We start from the raw sequence: 20,620 nt of genomic DNA, 5'->3' as shown, positions 1-20,620 counted from the left end.
GGCTGTTTGCAAGATAATCAGGAAACTGCTGTTCTCTGTCAGAGTGCTAAACATCACGAGGCCAAACTGGCTCTAATCAGTGAGATGAGGACATGCTGACGATAATAGTGCACTGCGCTTACAATACAGTAACTGTAAAACACAATGATGCTGGAAGCTTTTGATTAACAACTTTTTCTTTTAGCAACACCAGCATTCACCTTTCATTAAATGTCTCTCAGCTAAAATGCAGAGAGAATCTGCAAAGTAAATAACATTTACACCCCTTTAAAGCATATGTAATCCCACCCACAGTTCATAAGTGCAATGATTAACAAATATGCAGTCCAAGTTCTGCAAATTCACCAGAGACTGTGTTCACTTCTGTGATTGATATGCATCTCAATCGAAGGGGTTGGCGTTTAGCCAGCTTGCATAATTGACCTGCAGCCCGCCCTACCTGTGCTGAATATTTACGTAAAGGAGAAAAAAAAAGACTAATTAGACAATTAAGGCATGGCATTCATATCTAACAACATTTAATAAAGCAACTGTCAGCTTCACAGGGTCTCCTTGGACCTTTTAAGATTTACATTCAAAGATTATCATTCTCAAAATCAAGTCCAGCCTGTTAAACACCACACTGTATCACCTCTGACTACATAAAATGTGACTCTGTGAACTTTGCTGCACAAATAGTTATCTAATTCAAAGAAGCAAATTATGCCGTTCGTGCAAACTGGTTTTTAATTCAGGGAGATGAATGGCTTAAAATCATTACAGATATTTAAGATAAAGGTTGATAGAGAGAAACAACGAAGATAGAGAGATGACAAATGAACGAAAAAGATAGTGTAAGAAAAAGCAAGAAAGAAACAAGATGAGACGAGACGAGACCAAATCATGAGTCACAGTGTCACACACTGAATTGAGTCCAGCTGAAATTCAGTTGGGTTTCTTATTAAAAATAGATACTCACCCTCTGCTTGTCTGGGTCGACATATCTAATGCCAAAGTAGTCTTTCTCTAGCAGGTTGAGATGGTGGCAGATGAGGTCGAACAGGTACTGTCCCTTGGAATCCCGCTGAAAGAGAAATAATATGAGAAACTTCATATGATGTACTCGCTCTTCAGGGACATTAAAAAGAGAAGGGAGGAGGAAAACAAGCACGAAAACAGCATCTTCATTTCTCAGTCCTCACCCTCTACATCCCAATATTTGCATATTCACAGACACAGTTAATGGACCCCCAGCAGATCAATGGTGCATATATCTGAACGCTCACATCAGAAATTTACACTCTGCCCAGGTAGAGCAGCAAATAAGATCACACATCATAAAATGAAGGAGACATTTTCTAAACATATTGAAAGTGTTGCATCCAAATTATTTAGTTTGAGTCCATTTTTTGGAGGCTCTAAGAAGTCAAAACGGCCACCAGAAAGTGTTTTAATATTTCACTACCCTCAGGGGAGATATATGAGGGCTATCAAATATTCATATCCAGGCAGCAGCCACCTGTGAAAGCTTTGAGAGATTTCTGCCGCAGAAAATGACCTGGAAAGGCAGTGAGAAAAGGTGAAAAGGAGAGGAAGTCCTCATGCAATGCAGTGCAAAAACCTGACCCTTAATCCTTTTGTATCCTTTTCTCATCATCATTATTAAAGAAACTGAAGATACAGTGTTAACATTTTCAGCTAGGTTAATAAAATACATTGTTAAATTAACAGAGAAAATAAGCTGTTCAGTGACGCACATTCAAATGTACTGTAGAGCCTTGATCACCTTTGTCAGTGAGAGAAGAAACAGGCCTGCTATCCCGGCAGTGGGAGCAGGGCCCTTGCATAAAGCTGCATCTGCCCCAAAAGACTCATTAAAAACCAGTTTAATGAGGTCTTTATTTAGATTTAACTACAACAATAAGCTACATGCAAACAAGGTTCCTACTAAACGCATGAGCCAGTAAGAGGAGCTTCAGTTTACCAACGCATAGCCAGCAAAAATGTAACTCTGATCTGAGTCAAAACTGTCAAAGACGCTACAACCCATGCTGAGGGTGAAACATATTAAAGAAAGAGGTTGCTTGATAAAGATGTTCGAGCAAATATCATAAACATCACTGCATTAAAAACAAATGTAACGATGGTATGGTAAGGGTGCCGCGCCATGCAGAATAAAGTCATTAGACTTTCCCATATGGAAGGCATGACCCGTCCTACTCTGCCTCTAATTGGCCAACCAATCTCACCCCTCATGCCTACACCTAACCAACCAAGGACCCTACAATACCAGAGTGACAACACTTCTATTGACTCCTGTGGTATGCAGAAGTTAAGCCTCACGCGCCCTCTAGTGGGGCATGAGGGCATTACCTTTCCGATTAGAAAACCCAATCACTTACAGTATGTTGCGCAATTGCTTGTAAGTTGATGAAAACGGCCTTGTTTTTACTTTTAGGTGTCTTGGTCATATTAAGTCATGCTAATAATTTGTTTATTTCAAAATGTAGGGAGTAACATTATGGTAGGCAACTGTTTTGTTTTGTTTTTTACCTGTAAACGGGACACTGATGCTCCTATTACGGTAGATTATGGTAGATTATGCTTTTAGGTTTGCCTGACTTTGGAAACGCACAAGAATTCCTGGTCGGCAGCAATGTAGCAATACTGAAGTTCAGTCAGTTCTTGGTCGGATATGCAACGCGCTATCCGTCCACTAGTGGGCACGTGACCAACTTTCCGCTTGACCAATGTGTGTCGCTACTCTGGTATTGTAGGGTCCTAAACCAACCCAACCAATGAAGAAAACGGGCCTCATTGACCAAGCTTCTTAAAAGGAAATTTCTTCTTAAAACCCCCAAGATTCGTTTTCTTATTAGAGATTTGTTCTTAGGTAAGGACAGAATCTACACGCCCATCAGAGACAGAGACATTTTTTGGACTATCAAGGCTTCAGAATTATGTTGAAACAAAAAAGTCAGTCCCCTCATTAACATGCCACGTTCAAGTTAGCTAGCTCAGCTCATTGTCCACCTTCTCCTAAACACCTGAAATGTTTTTAAAGAACATTTCAACAATGAAATGAACCTTAGCCTAGCTGTGTCGAAATGAACAAAATCCATCTACCAGCACTGCTTATGTGCTAATGTGTAAAATGCTGCCAATTTGCTTTAAACATAGTGAAGTTATATACAAAAGGTCTGGAGATACTCAAGTAACAGCTGGTCTTTGAAACAGTAGTGGTGTTATCCTGCACGAACTGTGTCGGAGTAAACTCATGGTCAGGCTCCGGCTCGTTTGGAGCTTTAAAGAACACATTCAAAGTCAGTTTTACAGCTTAGAGACCTTGGGTTAAATATAAAAGATTTCTCCTGTACTATGTTCACTGTACATAGAGGGTATAGCTTTTCTTCCTTCGGTGGCAGAGGACACTATAAAATATCCTACAGTGCCCTTTAGAGGAGACACTGCATTCACATAAGTGACAGAAAACTGCATAGTCAGAGAAAGTCAGAGGCAGATATATGAGAACGGAAAGGGAAAAAGAGAAGAGAAAGACAAAACCAAATAAAGAGAGGGAGAAAAAAGAGGGATGGAGAGACAAGACCTGCCAGCTGACACTGATTAATCCGTCTCAATTCAGCATGCCACAGCACGGCAATCAAAACGAGAGGACAGGAGGATAAATGCACTGAAGGGTCCGCGCATGAACCATTTTCAGATACAATCTCGGTTGAGACATATCATTTAAGACAATGTGAGAATCTCTGTGATGAAGCCTGTTCACACTTCTCTTTCACTCAATATCAGATCAAATGGCAGAATAAACACCCCTCAGGTTGCATTTGTCTTAAAGGGGAAGTTCCGTTTTTTACAACCTGGACCTTATTTCTGGCATTAAATACGGTTGTTTACTCACCCAGATAAGTTTGGTGTCATTTGGAGTCCTTTGGAAGATATTTAGATCCACGAGAGCCGCGTACATCCATATAGTGGGAATGATCAGGGCACTGAGGCTCTAAATAACACATTATCTGCCACGAAACTCGTTCATTTCACCAATATCTTTTTATGAATTGCTAGAGTTGCTTGTCATCATCATCCGGGTCATTTATACTGACCTACTAACCTCTGCAAAAAAAAAAAGAAAAAAAAAGAGGCAATTCGTAAAGACAATTCTCTTTACCACCGAAACGTTCACCTTTCTGTTTCTCACTTTTTGTCACAGAGCACTATGTAATAATAAATTCACGTTTTGCATAAGAAGTGCCTCTGCTTTTTGTGCAGTGTGCGCGCAGTTCTACACAAGCGATGAGAAGAAACTAAAGAAATGTAAATTCTCATAGTTATTTACTTAGCAAGCAAACAAATTCAAGGAAAATAAACAATTTATGCATGTGTGTAGGCTACTTACTCAATTGAAAGTTGCCCGTTCGGTCCTGCAGGCTTTGGCTGGGTCTTCCAGTTTACTTTCGGGACATGAAAAAAACAGCCCGGTTGATCATAGAAGTGAAACCCTCTGTTGTGAGACAGTCATTTCTGGAGACATCCAGACGTGTATCTCCTGGCCTCAAATCCCACTCGGAGCAACAAAGCCATTCATCCTCTGTTGGCATAGTGGAACACTGTCCACAAGAACACCACCAGTTAGCATCTATTCTCGGACGTGCAGCGGTTTGTTGTTCTCTGGCCAGATGTTCCTCTCTCTGCCTCCGCATCCTCCTTTCAAAGAGCTCCTCATCCGTATACTCTGGCTCAAAACAGTAAGGACGTCCATCATATTCAAAGTCGTCATCCACAACCTCAAAATCTGACAAATATTCAGCCATGTTTCAAAAAACTAACAGTAGCAAATTCCAGTTGTAAACAGAGCCGTGCTGCGGGTGTGCGGCGGCGCGTGCACCTGGATGACATCATCCAGGTCAGAGGTTAGTAGGTCAGTATAAATGACCCGGATGATGATGACAAGCAACTCTAGCGATTCATAAAAACATATTGGTGAAATGAACGAGTTTCACGGCAGATAATGTGTTATTTAGAGCCTCATGTACGCGGCTCTCGTGGATCTAAATATCTTACGAAGGAGTCCAAATGACACCAAACTTATCTGGGTGAGTAAACAACCGTATTTAATGCCAGAAATAAGGTCCAGGTTGTAAAAAACGGAACTTTCCCTTTAACATTGTCAGGGCACCCTGAGATTAGAGTTATTGCTCCTCTTTTGGAGAGGGTTCAACCTTTGCTATAAAATGGCACATATTGTCATTTACGACCAAAGAGCCATGCTGTAAAGGGTCGCTTATTTAAAAATCAACTCACTGAAGAATTAGTTAAAATTTCCTCTCACAACCAGACTGGTTTTCTCCATGTGTATTGATCAAGTGGTGCTTAGAGTAGAATAATCCAGAATAATTCTGTACTGTTCATATTGGGCCAGACTGACCCAATTCACCTTTAAATTTCAGACCAATCGAATCAAGGAAATGCTAATTCTAGTCTAAAGTCTAAATGCTCATAAACTATAGACTTCAGACCCTTTATCGGCATTGATGAACTCACAAAGACGATTATATTGTTTTTTAAGAGTCCTTTGCCAAAGAAATCATCACAAAGTGTGGTACTTTTCAATCTACGCTGTGCACACTCCCACAGGGTGCATGCAGATCTCCTTGGGCTGGCAAAACTCAGCTCAACACACAATGACTGTGTCTGCAGGAGTATGGCAGTGTGCTTGTATTCAGCTCAGTCTCTGAACTCAGAACTTAGTACAAATGCACAAATGTTGTGTTCAAATTGAAACGCTTTCAGCTTGTGCAGACGCATCTTCAATTCAGATCTTGCCAACCAACTGACTGCCTGACACTGCCAAACCTACAGCTATGCCACTAGCATGGCTAAAAAGTTTTTTTCTTTAAACTGTTTCAGGCATCTTTAATCTGTCAGTATTTCTGAGGGTGAACTCTGGTATTTTTGAGCATTTACACAAACAGTTATACTAAATTCTTATACTAAACTCTTATTCTAAAATTAGGTTTTTAAATGTGGAAAAAATAATGTCAAATTCATTTTGCCAAAGTCAATCAAAAATAATGACAACGTATTACACCAACTGATTCCACGGTTTGATATGAATCGTCCTTACTGGGGGTTAAGGGGTAAATTGTTTGGGTATTTCTCAGTGAAACTGATTAGCTGCTAATGATATTTAACTGTTATTTGAGTCAAGGTGAGTGCTGCATGTATGAAATTCACGCTGTCGAGCCAAAATGGCCCAATATATATACTAATAACCACATTTGATTCGTTGATCTCTAGAAATAAAAATAAAATGTGGATGTGTCATTCGGGAGAGGTACAGTTTATTTTATTACCCCAGAGATAACAGGGTTAACAGGGTTTGATCCTTGTGTGTGTGAGGAGGAACAATATGTGGATACATTATTTGGCAAAACTGATTTAGTACCTCCTGGGCTTTGACTCATACTTGTAGCTTACAAAGTTAATTTCATTGTCACTGAGATATTTACCACATGGGTATCTATCTTGTTATGGGTAAGTCTGACATCACTTGTACCAGCTTTACAACACAGCGTTCTAGTAGCATAATAGCATTAATGCCATCAGTCAAACAGAAGTGATGAATTTTTATTGTAATCAGCCATCTAGGTTACATGTAGTTCGTGCCAGGTTCTGCAGTCCTGTTGGGTCTGTCTGTTCTTTTAGGCTAATAGTTTTATAATATGACATTTTTCATATTTCAAATTCAATTTGAGTCCAACTTTCTACTGAAGTCCAGTTATTTTTAAAACAGTAGGATGACATTATATATATATATATATTTATGACTGATAACATATCCCAGCTGGTGACATTTGGAGGTGTACGTGTCTGTTATCAAGGCCATGGTAGACAAAATTCTCAGAACAAAATATTCTAAGAAATGGAAACCCAGTGTACACACAGTAAGGTCAGTGTGTTTACACTCCCACTACCATCTAAATCTTCCAGTCCACAGTACAGAACACTGTGTATAAATGGGCTTTCCCCTTGAGGATAAAGTATATCCTGTTCATGTTAATTACTGTGAATTCAAGCCTAAGCCTGAGATAGGAGATGCATTTCTCTAAAGGTAAAAACGCCGGTGCTGAATACTGCATTCACCACTTAACTTGGTCTCTAGAGACTCCGGAGTCAAATCGTTTTGACAGCACACATTTTAGACTGTTTTGGCTTTTGCACATGGAGCACTCACCTTATCGGAGAAAGGAGGGGATGCAAATCTCGGCAGGTACAAATTCAGTATTCAGCGGAATAATGCATCCACCTCTTAAGCTCCTTTTCAGTCACTTGAGGATCAAACAATGTTTCCAGCTGATATTTTTAAACTGTTTTATCTGGACAATGTGAATTTCATATATAAGACATTCATTATGGCTTTACAGTGTGCGTGCTCTTGCAGGGTGCATGCAAATCTTGTCGGGAAGGCACAACTGGACACAACAGTGTGTCTGTCGCTAGCTGGTATGATTCATATATATGCATATAATAATTTGACTGCTGGTTTGTTTTTATTTGACCCAATCAACAACTGTATGTTAGCTGTAAGCTAGCTAGCAACATACATAACAGCCAAGACGAGTGTGCAGGTGTATTTGTGTTGAACTCAGCCGCTGACTGAACTCAGAATTTACCACATACTCTGATGTTTCCATTGTCCCTACCGTTTCTTTACTCTCTCTCTACGTTTATTAAGCAGATTCAGTTTTCGCTCAAGCTGAATCATTTTCAACTAGCGCCTACCAACCTTGTGTCAATAACGGTGCCACAGCAAATTTATATTATGTCTTTCCAATGACTTTGTATACAACTGACCCTCCGCTAAGCCCCTTTGTGATGATCCGACAAGCTGTCAGAGTAAGCATGGAGCCCACACTGTAACTAACTGCACTCCCTGAAGAAATATTAACATATTTTTGGAAAAATGAAAGAGTGATTCCAGAGAGAAGCAGACAGAGGGGTCTACAGTCTGTGTTTGAAGGATATATCCAGGATGTCAAACTGACTCAGCAGCAACAACAGGTTAAAAAGACAAAGATAGTTAGAAGCTAAAGCCGAACTATAGGCTACAGATCACAGAGTAAAAGTGAACCACCACATCACTGCTGATCGCCACAGAAAACAATGAATATAAAGGGAAACTTTGCTGATATTGAACCAGCTGTGTGGCATCGCAGTGTGTGCAGATGAACAGTGTTTGGCTTTGCCCTTGTGCTGCTGCCAGCACCCAGACCTCTGCTGCCAAACAAGCAGGGACCTCCAGTTGAAGTCAAACAACATTCATCCACGCACAATGCATTGACACACAGCTGGTTGAATATCAAGTTTCCCTGCTTCCCTTCACAGGTTCCTGTACAGCAGGGTAGGTGTGTATACATTCAGTAGGCTATATCTTCAGTAGCTAGTTAGCTAACCCTACACTTTTCAGGGTTTGATTTTGGTTTTGCAACAGGGAAGAAACATATATCTTTTTCCAACCTCTCCAGGTAACGAGTATCATTAATACACAATGTGCCCCAGGCACAACATTTAGCTCCAAATCCACAAAACCAAAGGGTTAATTATGCTCTTATGGACTACTCTGTCTGAACAGTCATGTTTCAGTCCTATTGGCAACATTCTATATCTGCCTAGAAACGACAGTATCATACATAGGCTACTGCATGAAATAAATATAGTCCAGGATGTGACTAAAATTAAAACAAAATCTTTGTACAGTATATTAAAGGAAAATGCTTGTCTGAATATGTGTATATAATGAAAATATATGATGATGATGATGATGATATAATATATAATATAATAATAAACCTGCCAAATGATCTCAAGAGTACTGAAAAGGTTATATTACATTTAAGTACACCACTGATGGATGTATATGTGCGAGACAAGTAAGAGGATGTTTAAGCCACACCATAGCACAACCTAACCTAAACCTATCACGTCTACTTGTGTCAAGCTCTGCACTTGCCAGACCTTTCCCAGGATGCACCAGGCTGACCCTCCATCTCCCCCGTCAGTGTGTCTGTATGTCACTGTCACCACACACACCCTGACTCACCAGGACAGGCCTGCTGACTAGGCCAGCAGCAAAAATAGAAACACACACATCAATGTGCCGTCTCACACATGCACTCGGGGAGCCTCAATCCTTCTTGCTCTATTATAAATGTCTTTGGTACACCTGTGAAACCTCTAGATCCACAACATTTTCAGAGCCTGTACCTCCCACTCCCTCCATCTGCTGCGCACTGTAGTGTAAACTACTGCGATGCCCAAAAAAGCCTTCCCAATTAATCATGGTGTTTCCGTCTTTGTGTGCACCACTGTGTTTTGTACACACTACACTAGTAGTTATGAAACAACAACAGAGAGGCAGGACGATTCATCTCAGTCCAACACTTCCAAAAATAATGAAAAGGAAATGAATGAAGAATTCTCAACTCCTTGGCAAAAAAATGTCCTCACTTACAAAAATAATGTAGGCACGCACACTTGGTACGACAGATTTATCAGCTGTTACAACAGATTTGAAATGCTACGACTTAATAAAGAGCTTCTGATCTGGAGTCTTCCATTGCGCATTACATTGAGTGCAGGTAATCCTATTGTTCCTGGTAATTTACCTGACTCTGCACTCTGATGCAGTTTGTAACGATGAGATCGAAGCGCACTCCAACTTTGCTCCGTGCTCATTGTCTGGCTCGATTAAACTGCCATAGAATAAAGCAGTGGAGTCTCTCTTGCCCATAGGCAGCTGACCAAACACTTCTAATGTACATGTGGTGTTGTGTTGCATACTGATGAGACACACTGAACTTCAGCGAGCTGACCGGGGCTCCACTGGGACACAAAGGCAGGCTCTGAGGCAGAAACATTATTGATCTGAAGTTAAGTGTTCTTCAACATCCTTATGAGATTTAAACCCAGAGCCAAGCTGCAATACACTGGTGACTGCAGAGAGGGAATACAGTTCTATATGTTGCCGGTTAAAGCACCGTTTTATTGTTGTTGAGTAGATAAACTGAAGATCTTTTATGTGATTTGCAGTCATGTGGTTTCAGTGTGGGAGCTTCTTCTCTCACAGACTCTGCTCCCTTAGGTTTTTATTGCTGTGGGGGAAATAATTAGATCCATGCTATCGTCGGATTAAAACCCTTTAAAGGCCAAAACATCAGGGAATCAGGAAATAAAAACCCTGCTATTGAGATAAATAGCTATACAGTTATACAATAGGCGTTGCAGTGGGAGTGATTTTTTGTTTTATACTCAACAGAAGGGCATTGCACTGACTGTAAAATGCACTGGCAACACATTCTTTATGATGCACCCCACTGCGCAAGTCTATGAACTGTGACCTCTCATTAATGTAAACATCCAATCCTTCAGACAGTACTGTAGGTCAGTGGTTCTTGAGGGGGTTCCAGGGGTCCTCAAGAAATGGGGAACCATTTATTTTCACTATTTAATTCACTGTAGAAGTGAACACAATGGGAGTAATAGTCATATGAGTGACTACTCTGATCATATAGATTCACTCCCTCCCAGCAGAGGGGAGGAATTCAACTAAAGCAGAAGTGTAGATTTCATGGATAAAAATTGCATTTGTCCTCCCAATAAAACATGAAAGTAGCAGAGGACTTTTATTTTGACAAAAATAAGACTTTTACACCACAAATTGATGCAGAAAAAGCGCAAATCCATGCATAAAAATTCACAAAATGCAGGAAATTAAGTGTTTGACACTCAAAATGTTTTGGCAGAGGATCCCCAAACCCCGACTTAAATGTGTGTGTCCCCCAAAGTTGTAACAAAACATCCACCTTTGACATAGAGTTCTGGTCTTAATCATATCTAACAACCCAGTGCTTTTTTAGATGGAGGTCCTTGAAGCAAAATCTCATCAAATGGAGGTCCCTGACCTAATGTGTATCAATTTAGGGTCCTTGACACAAAAAGGTCGATAACCACTTCTGTAGGTCCATCCATCATTCCATTTATCTGTCCATCCATCCATCCATTTTCATCCACTTAGCCAAGACCGGGTCGCGGGAGCAGCAGGCTTAGCAAAGTACTTCAAACGTCCCTCTTCCCAGTAGCACTTTCCAGCTCCTCCTGGGGAGCACTGAGGGATTGTATATATCTCATTTAGCCTGGGGGTGTTCCCAGGCTAGATGAGATATTGAATCCCTCCTGCATGTTCTGGGTCTGCCCCGGGCCTCCTACCAGGTGGACGTGTCCAGAACATCTCTAATGATAGGCGCCTAGGAGGCATCCTGATCAAATGTTAGAACCACCTCAACTGGTCTCCATTGGCGTGAAGGTGTAGCAGCTCCACTATGAACTCCCTCCAGATATCTGAGCTCCTTACCTTATCTCTAAGGCTGAACTCAGACACTCATTTCGGCGGCTACTTGGCATATTCAGAAAAAGAGTATCTTGCCTGGCATGGGGAAAGCCAGACCTGGTGGGGAGCTTGCTGGCAAGCATCTTGTGGCTGGGCCGTGGGCCATGGGGCCCGGTCAAGCTCAGCCCTAATAAATAACATGGAGTTGCCATCCTGTGGACCCACCACCCGCAGGGATGGGCATCGGGGCTGTGTATTGTGTGCGGGGTGGCAGGCTGGGGGCGGGGACCCAGGCGTGCTGACCCATGCCTTTGTAGACAGCTGTAGGTGTCTTGCATTAATCTTGACATTTTGGCTAAGGAAGTGTTTAATCTTTGTTGTAAACTTTTAAAAGTGGCAGGAAGATTCAAGGTTCTCATGTGACAGCCAAGTTTAATGAGGCCGCAGTACTTGGACTTTAAAAACAGATGAGCTGAGTTTTAATCAGCAATGCTACATCACATGTCAGTGTGTGGCTTAAACATTGCCTACTGTCATCTCGTCACATCACGTCTCAGAGAACTAGAACTATTAACGAGACGAATGTCAGCCTGTTTTCCTATGGGTTCATTTGGAATTAGTCTGTACTGACAGTCGCTGACTAGACATGAATATTTGTTTATTTCCAGCATTTAATGTATCAGCTAGACTGTTTTCATGCTTCTCTACAAGTGATCTCTCTTAATCTACTGCAGTGAAATAACTGCGGGGTTTTCATGATGTCCTTATTCAGCCACATCTCTGAAATATTTTGTTTTCCACTACAGGCCATTTGATGCCCCTCATGTAAGATTAATTAGGGTTAGATCTGTAAAACTTGCCCCAGAACATATTTTCTACAGTTTTGATAAATGGTGTTTCTACTCAGTCACCCAAACCAACTTCCCAGAGTAATTAAACCCCATTCATCACCTGCTTTCAAAACTCACCCTGAGTACAGTTTCCTCAGCCTGTAAAAAGCCTTGCACCTTCCTAATGTGTTCAAATTTCTAAAGAAATGACTAAACTTGATCTGCCATTATTACTCAGGAGGCAAAGGTCTTCCTTGAAACATATAATGATTTATTTGGTCATATTTATATATACATGTCTGCCATAAGTCTCAGTCCTACTACCTAATAATTGTAGTAGACAAACAACACTACACATCATGAAATGTGATGTACATCTGGAACTAAAACAAACAGGTGATGTGCAAGTGATGTTATGGTACAGTGAATGCTGGGACCTTTGACAAAAATAAAAGGAGCTGGGGCCATGATTGTCTTGTCAGCTTTCATCCAGTTCATGGGGAAGTCATTAAGGTCTGGTATTTGATTTCACTGGTCAGGAAAAATGGCTGGCCTGGAGGCCTTGTTCTCTATGTGTTGTGTATGTGTGCTTGTCTGGGTGTGTATGAGATCTGGCTGCTTGGACGTGTTTACAGACTTACAGCAGGTGACAGACCATGGTCCAAATAAAAGTCTGTTCCGTCTACAGTACAGTAAGTGGGCTGTTAAGCAGAGAGGACAATCTTTCAATCACCTTGCACTCCTGTATACAATTGAAATTAAGGAGCTAGACGAAACAATCTACACATTGAATGGATATTGATTTTAATTTGTTGGTAGCTTGATTACAATCACAAACTGAGAGGTGCTTTAGAAGTTCCATGCTTAAGAAGGTTGGAGGGATACAGGAATCAGCAGATAGATATCAGCAGGCCAGAGAGACTGCAGCGTTTGAGACTCGGGTGTAGGGCTGAATGATATCTTACATACATGATTTTTTTTAGACAAATGTTGTGATTACGATTGTGTATTATGCACTATACACAAGCAAAAAATCATTTTATAGTATTACCAACACAACACTGAAAACAGTCAACATACACTGCTCTTACACGTACGCCAGGCCTACGTGTTGTGATGAAATGAGATGAATTTAGTCATGAACTGATATGAAAAACATTCCTTTATTTAGCAATTAGACTGTAAAAACCTTCAATCATGTATTATAACATGTAGCTTTAAGCCTTGTTAACATGCAATACAGCCATCATGACTTAAATGAAACCTGAAAATTAACATCAACAAAGCACTGCAGAACATCAGGCCCAGTGGGAACATTAATAGGCCTATATGAAAAATTAACATGAATTTAAATGTTCTCCAGTCAGGTACAATGACAAAGCACACAAACTAAAGCGCACACTGACAAAGGCTCTACCACTTGTCTGACTGTAAACGAATTGTTAACCATTACCGCTTTGACTTCGAGACTTCCTCCGATCACCAACACCTATCTGCTCTCAACACATCCACCGTAACTCTCTCTTGCTTGACCACAAACTCACTACTCTAATTTGCATATGTCAGAGTAGGGTGTAGGGCGATGTGGGTGCAAACAACAGCTGTTTACAACCCAGTTGTTTTTTTGATCACAGCTTTCGCGATTTGAAAATTGCACTTGTTTGAGGTTTGTTGATATCACAAAGCCAAACTTTCAGCCGGCTTCAAAGACGCTCCTTCGACTCAGGAAGTGGAGGCAGGATTTTGACAAGAGCGTCTTAGCAGATGGGCTTGTGGTGTTGGAGACAAGACTGTTACAGATGATCAAACCTCAAATTCAGGTGGAACAGTGCAGATTCCATTCTTTGTGGATCAGCTCTTTACTCGTGCAAGGACACTGGAGGGGTCCAAAGAGTTTGCTCATCCAAGCTACACCTGCTTTGTAGAGCTGGTAAAGGCTGATGACAGTATACCTTGAGGAGTAGCTGTGGGAATATAGGGTGGTGGGGCCACTGCTACAAGCCATTGGGGCGCTTGTAATCAGAGAAAAAGTTGTCTCCACATTATTGGCACTTCTAAGTCAGTTTGCATTGAAAGAGCATGTCATATTCTGACCTGTCACCAAATTACTTTTTGACTTTGAGGAACAGAATCTCAAGGTGCAGTTGGGAATGCAAATTGATTAAGGGTGAGTCAAGAGTCCATGATAGTCAAATAATGGTGAACTGTATCTCAGGGTCCTTTTCATGAGCTCACCATTGAGGTGAGGGTGAGGAGATTGGAGCTGCATTGCTGCTCCTTCACACCAGAAGGAGCCAGTTGGATAGCTCTTGGATGCATCCCTGTGAAGACACCTTAGGTAAATCCGACAAGATAGGGACCAAGGGCAAGCACAGGGGACACTGGGGAGATTATACATCCTCTTTGGTTTATGAATGCCTCACTCCAACAGAAAACAACAAAAAAAGACGTCCTTTCACGTTGGTATGATATGCAGCTGGGTGCTGTTATTGTGTAACAGCACCCTCATCCTGCAGCATCAGGGGGACACACAGTGGGACAACAACGTGAGTCAAGGCGCTGAAAGTCCAACTAGGGCGTGCTGGAGGGGTGGTGGATGGGTCCAACAACCACCGACTTTCACCCGAGAGGCCAGTGTTCGCTTCCTACATGATTGTAAAGCCAAACCCTGTTATTTTTTTCTAAAACCAACCATGTTCTTTTGTTGCTTTAACCCAACCACATACGTGTGTTGGCCAAATGTAACCAGGAGCGTTTGTTGTTTAAGGAAAAAACACGTCAGTTGGTGGTGTTGTACTGACATAGTGCATTTATTTAGAAAGAGACTGTATGCAAACTGTGCATTTCCTGTGACACGGTGTCCCAGAACATCAACAACCAATACACCCAGGATACCTTGCACGCCATATGTCGATGTGGAAAGTCCATGACCAAATGTCGATATGTGACGAGGTTGGAGTGTTGGATTTGAAGAATGTGGATGAGGACATACAGCACAGGCCAAAAGTTTGGACACACCTTCTCATTCAATGCGTTTTCTTTATTTTCATGACTATTTACATTGTAGATTCTCACTGAAGGCATCAAAACTATGAATGAACACATGTGGAGTTATGTACTTAACAAAAAAAGGTGAAATAACTGAAAACATGTTTTATATTCTGGTTTCTTCAAAATAGCCACCCTTTGCTCTGATTACTGCTTTGCACACTCTTGGCATTCTCTCGATGAGCTTCAAGAGGTAGTCACCTGAAATGGTTTCCACTTCACAGGTGTGCCTTATCAGGGTTAATTAGTGGAATTTCTTGCTTTATCAATGGGGTTGGGACCATCAGTTGTGTTGTGCAGAAGTCAGGTTAATACACAGCCGACAGCCCTATTGGACAACTGTTAAAATTCATATTATGGCAAGAACCAATCAGCTAACTAAAGAAAAACAAGTGGCCATCATTACTTTAAGAAATGAAGGTCAGTCAGTCCGGAAAATTGCAAAAACTTTAAATGTGTCCCCAAGTGGAGTCGCAAAAACCATCAAGCGCTACAACGAAACTGGCACACATGAGGACCGACCCAGGAAAGGAAGACCAAGAGTCACCTCTGCTTCTGAGGATAAGTTCATCCCAGTCACCAGCCTCAGAAATGGCAAGTTAACAGCAGCTCAGATCAGAGACCAGATGAATGCCACACAGAGTTCTAGCAGCAGACCCATCTCTAGAACAACTGTTAAGAGGAGACTGCGCCAATCAGGCCTTCATGGTCGAATAGCTGCTAGGAAACCACTGCTAAGGAGAGGCAACAAGCAGAAGAGATTTGTTTGGGCCAAGAAACACAAGGAATGGACATTAGACCAGTGGAAATCTGTGCTTTGGTCTGATGAGTCCAAATTTGAGATCTTTGGTTCCAACCGCCGTGTCTTTGTGAGACGCAGAAAAGGTGAACGGATGGATTCCACATGCCTGGTTCCCACTGTGAAGCATGGAGGAGGAGGTGTGATGGTGTGGGGGTGTTTTGCTGGTGACACTGTTGGGGATTTATTCAAAATTGAAGGCACACTGAACCAGCATGGCTACCACAGCATCCTGCAGCGACATGCCATCCCATCCGGTTTGCGTTTAGTTGGACGATCATTTATTTTTCAACAGGACAATGACCCCAAACACACCTCCAGGCTGTGTAAGGGCTATTTGACCAAGAAGGAGAGTGATGGAGTGCTGCGGCAGATGACCTGGCCTCCACAGTCACCGGACCTGAACCCAATCGAGATGGTTTGGGGTGAGCTGGACCGCAGAGTGAAGGCAAAGGGGCCAACAAGTGCTAAACACCTCTGGGAACTCCTTCAAGACTGTTGGAAAACCATTTCAGGTGACTACCTCTTGAAGCTCATGGAGAGAATGCCAAGAGTGTGCAAAGCAGTAATCAGAGCAAAGGGTGGCTATTTTGAAGAAACTAGAATATAAAACATGTTTTCAGTTATTTCACCTTTTTTTGTTAAGTACATAACTCCACATGTGTTCATTCATAGTTTTGATGCCTTCAGTGAGAATCTACAATGTAAACAGTCATGAAAATAAAGAAAACGCATTGAATGAGAAGGTGCGTCCAAACTTTTGGCCTGTACTATAAATGTCTGTGACTGCACCTCAGACTCGCAGCAAATGGATTTGAATAACTAGTCAATTTAAAGAAATCTAGAATGCAGTAGACACTGAAATAGTCGTTGTAGCAGTAGCAGCAGTACTAAAGGAAAGTGCTAGTAGTTACTGCAGTTATTAAGCTTTTGGTGGAAATAAAAGTGGAAGCGGTATCAGTAACCAGCAGGAATTTGTTTGCACCTGCATGTGTCCATGTTCACGTATGTAATATGTTTCTTATGAGAAATGTGATATGTTAGTGATAAGAGTAGTAATAGTATGGGGGTGTGTGCTGCGGGCAGCCGTGATATTAGCCACAGTGACTCATGGGTAAATGAGATTAGTGCAGGCCTGTCAGTGGGAGAGGAATGTATTAAACAAGCAGAGCCCCGTAAGTGCTTTATGGAAGCACACGCAGCGTTTCATCACAGCTATAATAAAAGTGATAAACGGAGAGATGGAAATAACCCAGACTGGGGCCAAATGATCACTGTGGTCCTTAGTGGAGCAGCAGCACGCCACTCTCTCGCCCTGGACAAGCCTCGCGTCAGATTAATTATTGAGAGGGGTTCCATATCAGCTTGGGAAACACCACATCAATAAATGATGGTGTCAACTAGAGGATGGAAATTGCAACAACTAAGCGAACGGTCCTGAAAGGTTACTGTTTTGACGGTAGCGCCTGGTTACACTGGTGCTCGACAGTGTTGTCTTTTAGTTTTGTATTCACATGCAGCTCTCAGCTCCTGGGTTGCAGGTGATTAAGACGACGAATGGTTTACGGTGGTCTTAAACAACGCCCGCCTCTTTGGGGCTCAACTGTAGTATTGATGGTTTAGCATATCTCAGTGCCTCACTGCATGATCTCTATGCTGATTTTCACTGTTCTGAAAGTTGCTGCCTCCAAGGCTGCGAGCAGCAAAGCTTAAATGGCTTACTATAATCTTATGATATGGTAATGTGTACTTTCCATACTCTGGAGAGCAGGCACAGAAGTAAAAGACCGTAGTGGATGCTCCTGTCAGTCAGCCGCTGAATGGTATTAGAAGATTTACACTCAACGTGTCTTCCCTGACAATCTAATGGGGGCAATAAATCAGTTATATTAAGATGCCATCTGCAGATGGGTCGAGTATTATTCAGCGCTATTCAGGTATGTTCCTACACATGCAGACATATTTCAAAGTAATGAACAGAAAATACCAACAAACTGATGATGAATAGTAGTAGCATGAATTTTAATAACCTGGTGATGTGCATTACGGGCTAAAAAAGGTTTCACTGAGTCTCTCTCAGTATTTACATAGAAGAGCTGAAATCAATGAACAGTAAATTCATTACTGATGTCATGTTGTTTTCTCTTAAACTTCAGGCTAATTCAGCGACAACAAGGACAGTTTATATTTCAGCCAATTAAATTGATTAGTAAATTTTAGTGTTTTCAAAAACTGTGAATAAAACCCTACCCAATAATTATTCTATGAGGATGACTCATTCCACTGCCTGCTTTAAGCTTAAACTCTTAGTCCTCTACATGTAATTCCCTAAAACTGAGATGGGATCTTCATTTTGCTGCACAGCCATTACTTTACATTTGGCTGTATGCATTGCTGGTGATTCATTCTTACTGCACAGCACGGTGGCACTTATTTAAATTGCTCAGGCTGTATACTTGTCCCCGGATCTAACCTCAACATAACTCAGGAAACAACTCTGTGTGTAAATATTACTGTTAGAATGTCTGTTTTATGTGGCCGGGTTTTCACACTGTAATTGCTTTAACATTTCCTTTTACTTTCAAGTGAAGTATTTCGACTCTTCTTGAGCTTAACTTTATTCAAAACATTTTCTTTAGACTTGCAGCAACGTTGCCAGATGTATGATAATTATTGTATTTGTATTATAATTTTGCCGTCTGTATGATGTACGAACAATAATACCAAAAAGTGCAATAATATACAGTCATTTGACCATTTTGTGACATTTACAATTAGTATGTGGTTTTAGCTTGTGCTAGCTCATTCATTGATTTATATCAGGGTAACAAAGTATGGATCCTATGTCTGTATTTTCCTGTTAACTCTTTCCAGCCAGTCATGCTTGGTGCCATCCATGATGAACGTCACAAGAACAAGCACGTCTGTTGTTCTTGAGCTTGAACTTTCTCGCTAAGGTGTTCAAGTCAAGCTTTTTTGAATGCGCTAGAGGTGTGCCATATCATTTTTCATCATAGTACCAGTATAATTGTTAATATGATATGAAAAATCCGTATCGTGATTCTCGCGATTTTTCAACTTGTTGACATGTTGACGTCATACTGTTACCCATGGCAACAGCAAGCATGGCTGAAAGTGAAATTATTATCAACTCTGCGGTGGTTCCAGAAAGAGGAGCAGCTTCAGTAGTGTGGAATAAACTGTGGCATTCTGAATGTTTTATGAACAGTCCCGGATTTCTCAGACTTTTAGTGAGTTACTGCTCAGAGGGAACTCATTCAGCGGCTCCTCTGGCAGCGGCACAGCGTCTCTCCCCTTTCCTCTCTAGCCATTCACATACGGGAGTCAGTGTCGTCAAGTGATTAAACCTTTGGTAATGTAAACCTACGTGATCCTAACGGCTCAAAAAAACTACATATTTGTGAATGTGCGATAGTTATGGTAGCATAATATATATAGATCCCAGGGTACATTTTTTTGTATTTGAGAACTGTTAGAATGTGTAATTTGTGGTAGATTTCATTTTGTTGAGCTATCAATATTGTATACAGAATCTGAATCTCAGTTACTGAGTTACTGTTATTGTTCACAAACTAAAGAAATAAGAGATCATTTTTGTTTAGTTTTAGTTTAGTTTAGTTTTTGAATATTTGAGGGCAAACTATTAGGTTGACGTGTAAAATTTTATCACTTATTTTGTTGCACTTTTATGTTCTTAAATTAATAATGAAATTTATTTTTTACTAATTTGTTATTACATCTAATCACAAAAATACCCTGCAATATTGTGTATTATTTTAGGGCCATATTGCCCACCCCTAGAAAGCACCAGTCGATAAATAAATGTCTGGGTTTAGATAATAACCTGAACTATAGGTTCATGCAGAACATGGACAGACCTTCAGTCATGCTGTTTTATAATTTAATTTTCTAACAATAGGCTATTACAAAAATTGCCAGACTGATGAACTTAATGACTCATACCCCCTTCCATGCATCATAGCTACGTTAGCTTGCTTTAAAAAAAATAATGTGGATAGATTTGTAGGCGTGTATGATAGTCATTTATGTGTTTTGTTAAATTACACATTTATGCCTATTTGTTCTCATGGTTATGACTCACAAGTCACCTACAATAATTTTCCTTAAAATGCAATAATTTTAAGCCATTGGTACCATAATGTAACATTTCCCATCTGGCTATGCTGGTGTCTGATTCCAGATCTGACAATCAAAGTTGTGCCCAAACCTTACAGATGATGGTTTCTTTAAGAAACTGTTTGGCATTTTGAAAAATATACGTTCATTCACTTTCATGTGCACTGTGGAGCCAGAGCCAGGATGTGATTAGCTTAGTTTAGCTTAGCATAAAGACTGGAAGCAGGTGTAAACAAACGAATTAGAAAAAAAAAAAAAATTAAAATGTGTTAATCGATGAGCTTTAGAGGTGTTGGTAGACAGGCTATTTTTGAACTCTGGACAGAGCCGGGCTGGTCTCCCCTGCTTCAGTCTTTATGCTAAGCAAGGCTAATTTCCTTCTGGCTCTAGCATACTTTGCAC

The 20,620-nt window shown here is 41.0% G+C and overlaps 1 protein-coding gene across 1 annotated transcript in view; it reads right to left on the bottom strand.

Moving 5' to 3' along the window:
- The window catches only part of LOC117271929 (FERM domain-containing protein 5), a 96,884-nt gene that overhangs the window by 18,144 nt on the left and 58,120 nt on the right, over positions 1-20,620 (bottom strand). Inside the window, exon 2 of the mRNA XM_033650529.2 lies at positions 959-1,063. Within this exon, the coding sequence (XP_033506420.1) occupies positions 959-1,063 (105 nt within the window). The remainder of the gene's footprint in view (positions 1-958; positions 1,064-20,620) is intronic.

The sequence above is a fragment of the Epinephelus lanceolatus genome, chromosome 2, assembly GCF_041903045.1.
Source record: "Epinephelus lanceolatus isolate andai-2023 chromosome 2, ASM4190304v1, whole genome shotgun sequence".
Lineage (NCBI taxonomy): Eukaryota > Metazoa > Chordata > Actinopteri > Perciformes > Serranidae > Epinephelus > Epinephelus lanceolatus.
Note: the sequence above shows the minus strand (reverse complement) of the source record. Positions and strands in the feature narration are given on the sequence as shown.